General features: G+C 40.8%; 1 protein-coding gene across 1 annotated transcript; it reads left to right on the top strand.

The window, feature by feature from the left end:
- Positions 1-376: 376 nt before the first annotated feature.
- On the top strand, positions 377-3,910 carry OSER1 (oxidative stress responsive serine-rich 1). The gene is made up of 3 exons (XM_009707419.1): positions 377-494; positions 2,316-2,429; positions 3,100-3,910. Exons 1-3 carry the CDS (start codon positions 418-420, stop codon positions 3,791-3,793), a joined length of 885 nt encoding a protein of 294 aa, XP_009705721.1. The 5' UTR covers positions 377-417; the 3' UTR covers positions 3,794-3,910.
- Positions 3,911-7,073: the final 3,163 nt, after the last annotated feature.

The raw sequence follows: 7,073 nt of genomic DNA, 5'->3' as shown, positions 1-7,073 counted from the left end.
GAAAGTTGACTGTTTCTAATGGTGTTGTTCCTTCTCGCCTTTTATCTCTTCTGGAATTATTCTGGTAACACTGTGAAAGAAATATAAGAGTCTGTCTCGACTGTAATGGATGTGCAAGATGCTACTGACACCAAATTTTACTTTAAATTGCTAATTCACCTGTGCAGTTGTACACGAGACTGTTTGTTCCATTCTTGGGTATCATAAAGCTTGCTCTGAATCAACTTTCAAAAATGTTCCACTAGAATGACCTCAGCTTTGTATGCTCAGTGTGCTATTTTAAGTTTATTTTCATGTATTATGATGCTGCTGGGCAACTCATGTTTTTAACAAGGCATTGGTCCTTATTTTCATACATCTTTTTTTTCTGCTTGTAGCAGTACATGGTAACTCTGTCACCTTCTGGCCATCCCAATAATGAAAACAGAAGCTAAGGATGGAGAAGAGGAAAGCCTGCAGACAGCATTCAAAAAGCTAAGAGTTGACACAGCTGGGTAAGTAACACCATAGGGAGGTAAAGAGTTAACACATTATAAATGGACTCGAAGGGAACACCCTTGCTGTTAAATTTGAAGGAATGAGGTAATTGCAAAAGGTTAGGCACTGACAGCCTTTGTTCTAGTTAAAGAAACTGAAATATATTCACTAGCTGTAGACTGCGTTTCTCAAGGAGCTGTAATTTGTTTGATCGTTGTTAGCTCCAGCAGGCTTGAAACAAACCTAACTATAGTCAGCAGTAGACAACGTACTGGAAATGAATTTTGGCATGAATCTGGCTGCCAGAGGTTATGTCCATAGCACTAGAACTCTACTATGGAAGTTAGCATATTGTCAGAGCTCTGAAGGCCTGTCATGAGAATAAACTCATAAAATAATAGAATAAACTTTTCCCAGGAGAGAAACGTTCTTTCCATGTCAGTAAAGGAGAGCGTTAAATTCAGTGCATGATTCCCACACAAACTATTTTCATTGCTGTCACTTACAAATTTCCTATTTATAACCAAAATCACTAAATGGGAAAGAATGCTTTTTGTGTTGTCTTGTTTTGTGGGAGATCCGACATGTGGCACTTACCCTCCCTGTCCAGGTAGCAGAACACAAGCGGCATGTGTCTTCTGTTGGTGATGATCGTTTTTATCTGAAAGAAAAAAGGCTTTCTCTGACAAATGTGCGCCATTACCTATTACTTGCGTAGTGCCGTGTTTCAGTAAGCTATTGTCAGTGATGCAATTATGCCCGTAATGGAAATGAAAGCGTAGGTAAGGCTGTGTGTAAATATCAAGGTGGTAACTAGAATTAGAATTACCATACAACTTAGCTAGTGAGTAGATGGGCTTCTAAAGTTATCTTTCGTTTAAGTAATTAAACTCATTAGAAATGAATCGCCACGCAAATGCTTCTCAAGTATCTGTAGTCCCAGCCCCAGTCAGGCACACTTAATTACTTTGGTGTTTTTACTGTTGCCCTTCATTTTTCTGCTCTGTGTTCGTTGTCGTTTAAATAGAAAATAGCAGATGTTTGGCTAATAGTTTGGACTCTATTAAATATCAATTAACCCTGTCCTAAATCAGCGTGTGGGGACTTATTTTCACTTTTCAGGGGATCTGCCCAGCTTACAAACTAAACTAATACAGTATTTGGAAGATAATTTCCTTGTGAATTCCAGTGTAATACGTGAAGTCACAACTTGGTAAAGTTGTTCTTGGGATTATTACAGCTCCTTGAAAATGAGAGTTTGGGATGAATTTCTAGCACCAGAAAAATTAGTAAATCTTCTAAGGTCCCTGGCTTGAATAGAAGTTGAAGATCTGACACAACTCTCTTGCTTAAGTGATTGAACTTGCAATAGGCTGAAAAGTTTTAGCTTACGTTGCCCTAGACAGAGGCTTAAGTGTTCTTCAGTTAAACAAAGTCTATTTATGTCCAAAGAACATTTATTTTTAGGAGAGAATGGCTTATTTGTCTCTGGAAAAAAAGACGTGTTTCTTCAGTGATGGTGCTTTTCCCCTCCCCTCTCCTGGGAAACTGAAATTTAGCCATTGTGTGTGCTTCGTCATTGCCATATGGAGTTTGGATTTGCAGTCTAGTTGCTGAATGGCATCGTGTTTGGTGAAACAGTCTGTTATACAAACTTTTAAGATAGGAATGTGTAAACACTATCTTTCTGATTTGGGTCTTCTTTGTGAGCAGGTCTTTTAAGACATATTGTAAATGATTTCGAACAATCTTTTCTGGGAAAGAAGATTCTTAAGTTTTTTTCATGTTCATAATGCTAACCAGTCTATGCTGTTAACTTTTCATTCTGTCTTTCACAGATCTACTGCTTCTCTCTCTGTGGGTGAAGGGCCAAGTCCAAGAGCACTAATTAGAACAGTGGCGGATGAAACCAAACCTAAGAATGCGTGTACTCCTAAGGAAACCTGGCATGGGTAAGAGAACCTTGGGTTTATCAGACTACTTCAAATGATACTGCATTGAAATGGAGTTTTAAATAGGTAAAGGTTTCTCGTAACTACACCCCTGAACAAGGCATCCAAGTTTTCTCTATTAAAGGACTATTTAAAATACTGTACACCAGCTTTTTCTGTTTATATGTGACTCCTATTCTTATTTACAAGAATCAGACAATCATGAATGCATCTCTTTCAATCGTTGTTTGACATGGCAGAAGCTGTCACTGTGCCTTGGGAACGAGATTAAAATAAAGAATTGGTTTCTGGAGTGTATACGCAGAATTTCACGCTCATCTACTGAAACAAAACCACCCTTTAACCTTGATTCATTAGTTCTGTGCTGTCTTCTTGTGCTTTGCCCTTCTCTTAGATTATTTTGTTATGTCTCACATGCTTTACTCATTCTCTAACCTTAAAAGCATGCACTTTCGGTTTCATTTCTCAGGTGTTCCTTTTATATTTTATACAACTGCTTGACTAGAACAAAGTCAAATTCCAAGATAGCACAATACCCGGAGCAAATACTTTGAGCTTAAAGCTCTTCCATGCGATATAAATGCAGTAGAGATTTTACCTGATGTTATTTGTAATCCAGCAATAAGCCTTTTAATGAATCTTCACTCCCTTCTGTATCTTTCCCTGGTAGGTCAATGAAGAAGCCTTCAAGAGCAGTTGTGAGAACCCAGCGTCGCAGGCGTTCCAAGTCTCCAATTCTTCATCCTCCAAAGTTTATCCATTGCAGCACAAAACCACATTCCACGTGCAACCAGCTAGTGCACAAGAGCCAGATTGATGCCCAGGACAACAGCAGTGGGCTTGGGATGCCAGTGCCAAAGGAAGCTTGTGCACACGAACGATGCAGCATTGCTCCTGACGTTGGCCAGAAGGGAGCTAATGTGGAGTCTTTGGAAGCTTCTGTTACACAGTCAGCATCAGAGAACAGACAGGAGAACTCTCCAGCTGCCGTTTCTCTAGTATCCGAAGCAAGCCTAAAGACTACGGAGCTTTCTGACTTTCAATCTATGTCCAAGCTGAACACGAGTAAGCCATGTGCATGTGCAGATAAAGCCTGTCAGTGTAAACGATGGCAAAATATGGAAGTGTACAAATTCTCTGGCTTGCAGAACACCCTCCCATTGGCACCTGACAGAAGAACAGTTTCTGAGGATCACTCCCAGTCTTTGCCATCAAGAACTCCATCAAGTTCTCCACGCTCTTGCTCTGAGCAAGCCAGGGCCTTTGTGGATGATGTGACTATTGAAGATCTTTCGGGATACATGGAATACTACTTGTATATTCCAAAGAAAATGTCTCACATGGCAGAAATGATGTACACCTAACAGCAATGAGCACTAGAAACAGAAGGGTGGGTGGTTTAAATCTGCCCTTCCGTCACACTCACGTGAGATGCAACCCACTTGCTGCTTACTCTGCTTGCAATAAAAACACTTCTTTGCGTCTTAGCTAATGTTCATTATTTAAGCTGGCCAAACAGTTTCGCTTAAGCATTGTAGTTTAAGCCTGGAATAATAATGAAGTAAACACGGTCAATGTGTCTAGAGCCTACTTGCCTATACTTAAGTGACCTAACATTTGGGAAATTCTGTCTTGTTTTCAAAGTCCTCCCATTTTGGTTTGTTGGAAAAGTCTCTAGATTGCTTGGTGATTAGAGCTCTTACTGTGAGAAACTTGGTGTAATTCAGCTTCTTTGAAATCACTTTGATCTCAGGTTGTTAACACACTTGTGGTTTTGGATGCTTGTGCCTCTGATTTTATTTCATAAAGGAGTAACCATCTCCCGTCCTTTTCTTGGTACTATTACTACCCTAGGCAAATTCAGGAGACAGAGTTGTCTTTTCCTGGGTTGGAGGCATTGTTATTTCTTTCTGCCTAAAGAGGCTTTATTTCTGATCAGCTGAACAGGCATCCTTCTGCCCTGTCTTTGATGTTGTTAATGTAGTCAGATGCTTGTAGGTTAACATAACACTTGCTTGCAAGGCTGCCTGGTGAGAAAAGAAACTTGGACGATCAAAGCAAGATTGTTTCAAGAGGTTATTCTGATCTCTGGTGTGTTGGTTAGTGGAAAATGTAAAGCAAGCGTAACTTGGACATGTTGCATGTCCAGCAGGCCTTAGACTTGCCTGCAGCAGAAATACCCTGCTTGTTTCGGAGGGATCGCTTCTTCAGTTAACTAAAGGAAAAATGAGATGATGGACTCTCTTCAGTCTGGTTTTTATGAAGGCCGAAACAGCATTTGCTCACTTCAGTGGTCTTAATTGATGCACTCTGGTGGTTTTTTGGTGTATTTTTTTTAGCCTTGTTCAGCCTGCTCTATGACACCAAGTATAACCCTTCAAGTGTTAAGACCTATAGACTTTGAGTGAACAGTTGTCAGCTGCATAGTAGGGAAATTTTGAGCGCTGTTTTCTTTCTTCTCCCCTCCAATCTTTTTACTAAACCATTATCACTTTAGATGCCTTATCCAGGCCCAAAATATTGGTGGAACTTTACATTCTTTCTGAAATTTACTTCTTCAGAAACAACCAGTTTGCCATACTTTGTGTGCATCAGCACAATCTGTGTTTTTATACATACGTGTATAAAAACATCCCATCAAATAATATGGTTTGTTGAGGGAGAGATGAATTGTGTTAAGTTTGTCTTTACTATTTGCAGTATCCAAACTTTTCTGACCTGTAAGGTCTGGAGGAGAAATGGAGACAAATGTTTCCCTGCAAAATCCTTTGATAATATTACTCTTGGGGTTTTTTTTTGTCATTTCTGTGGCAGTACCTAGTACCTTAGAACTAAGTGACCATGCAAATTTATCTGTTTTGCCAGTTCTGAAGCGTTATCTACCCCTTGCAGAGTGTACTTAGGTCCCACATCTCCCTTCCATTTCCCAGCCCTTAAATACCTGCATTTCTGCATTCTGAATTCAAGGCAATTGTTTGGTGACTATTGTCTGCAATACTGGGCTGCAAAGTGCAGAATGACCTTACTTCTCAAATAATTATTCTTTACTGTTCCCAAATGCTTGCAGGCAGTAGCCACAGCGCCATTACAGGGCTGAGAATGCCTTTCAAGACTCTGCTGCTTTTTACCATTCCTTTCATTAGTCACCACAGACCTGTACCTGCAGGGTTTAGGATTGCAAAGTCAAGTGCTCAGTACCACCTTATAGAAAGAAGATTGAAATCCAGGATGTAATGTTAAAAAAAAATAGAGTAGAAAGATGTGAACTGGTGCAGACTGGGAAGGGAGGCAAGCAGTGCTGGGCCACTAGAGGTCATCCCCAGGCCGGGTGCAGGCTGGCTGGGCGCAGCGGGCTCCTCCGCCTTCGAGGGAAAATGTGAATTTTTCGGGCAAAACGAAGAAATAAGACCAGCTCTGGGTGGTGCCTTAATGCACACACAATGTCAGTGCTTTCTGAAGTTCGTGTGGGTTTGTTAGCAGTCAACAAAAGCTTTTCTGCATAAGTTATTAACATTTAAACAAAGTGTGCTATCAGTTCACAACTGTGCTATGTAATTAGAAAGAGTTGCTAAGTAAATAATTATGTGGTCTTGAACTTGGCATCCTCTTAGGGCAGTTACGACATCATTGGGCTGGTAAGTGCTGGAACACCATGAAATAGAAGACCATGAGTAACTGCAACTGCTGCCTTAACACTTTCCGTTCTGTTACTATAAGGTATTTTAAGATGCTTTGGTCTACCCAGAAACCACAAAACAAAAACCTCTGGTTTTGCTTTGAGAAAATGTGAATTTCTAGCCCTTAATTGTGTAGCAAGAACCTTGAAAGCATGCCTGAGTAGTCTAAAAGCTTAGCTTAAAAAAAAAAAAAATCCAACTTGAGCCAATTTAAAAATCTGACCTTTTCTTTTAAAAAAAAAAAAAGAAAAGAAAGGTTTAGAGGGCTGGTTCTGCCAAGTGGGACTTCTGAGTTGTGTTGCAGTCCCTTACCAAAGTGCCCATTCCTTCCTGTGGCTGAATAAAAGTGAAGCCTTTTGTAATTAGTGTTAGTGGGCAGTTGGTCCTTCTCACCTGTGCCAGCAGGCGCTTTGTATTGTTTATACATACTTAGCTTTTCTTGCAGTTATATTGCATGTTTTTTTCTATACCTCTTCCTAGAAACACTGACGAGGAGGCCGTCAGAGTTGTAAAACTGTGTTATCTGAGTCTGAAACTCGCTGTTGTCTGTGGCAGCTTTGCCCCAGAGCTCAGCGTGGGTCTTGGGAGCTCATCTCGAAGGGAGGAGCGCTGCCTGCTGATACCACGCTCTCACCTTACAGCTCTTGCAGCTTCTCAGCATGTGGTGGTGAGTGAGGGGAAGGTCATCTCTTCATGGTCTTGCTGGGACAGTGTCTTCAGGAGAGGAGACAGGTGTGGCTGGAAGAAGAGAGGGCTTGGATTAGCCCCTTACCTGGTGTTTCATTCCTTTGTCCTCTCTGCCGTCTGTGTTTGACATTGTCACAGGCAAGGTGGGCTGTCACTGTTCTTCATGGGTCTGCAACTGTCCTAAGGGTATGGTCTCACCTTTCTTTTCCAAATGTAGTGAGACTAAATTATGCCACCAGCTGTTAAACAGAAGGAGATTTTGGTAAATTTGTTGTTGTTT

The sequence above is a fragment of the Cariama cristata genome, unplaced genomic scaffold (assembly GCF_000690535.1).
Source record: "Cariama cristata isolate BGI_N322 unplaced genomic scaffold, ASM69053v1 scaffold8329, whole genome shotgun sequence".
In the NCBI taxonomy this organism is placed as follows: domain Eukaryota; kingdom Metazoa; phylum Chordata; class Aves; order Cariamiformes; family Cariamidae; genus Cariama; species Cariama cristata.
This window is presented reverse-complemented; position numbering and strand designations above follow the sequence as displayed.

Bases quoted from the DNA above. Each gene is read 5' to 3' on its own strand.
- OSER1 (XM_009707419.1), top strand. From the start codon at position 418: ATGAAAACAGAAGCTAAGGATGGAGAAGAGGAAAGCCTGCAGACAGCA. The intron at 495-2,315 runs GTAAGTAACACC...TGTCTTTCACAG, and splicing joins CTAAGAGTTGACACAGCTGG to ATCTACTGCTTCTCTCTCTG. The intron at 2,430-3,099 runs GTAAGAGAACCT...TTTCCCTGGTAG, and splicing joins CCTAAGGAAACCTGGCATGG to GTCAATGAAGAAGCCTTCAA.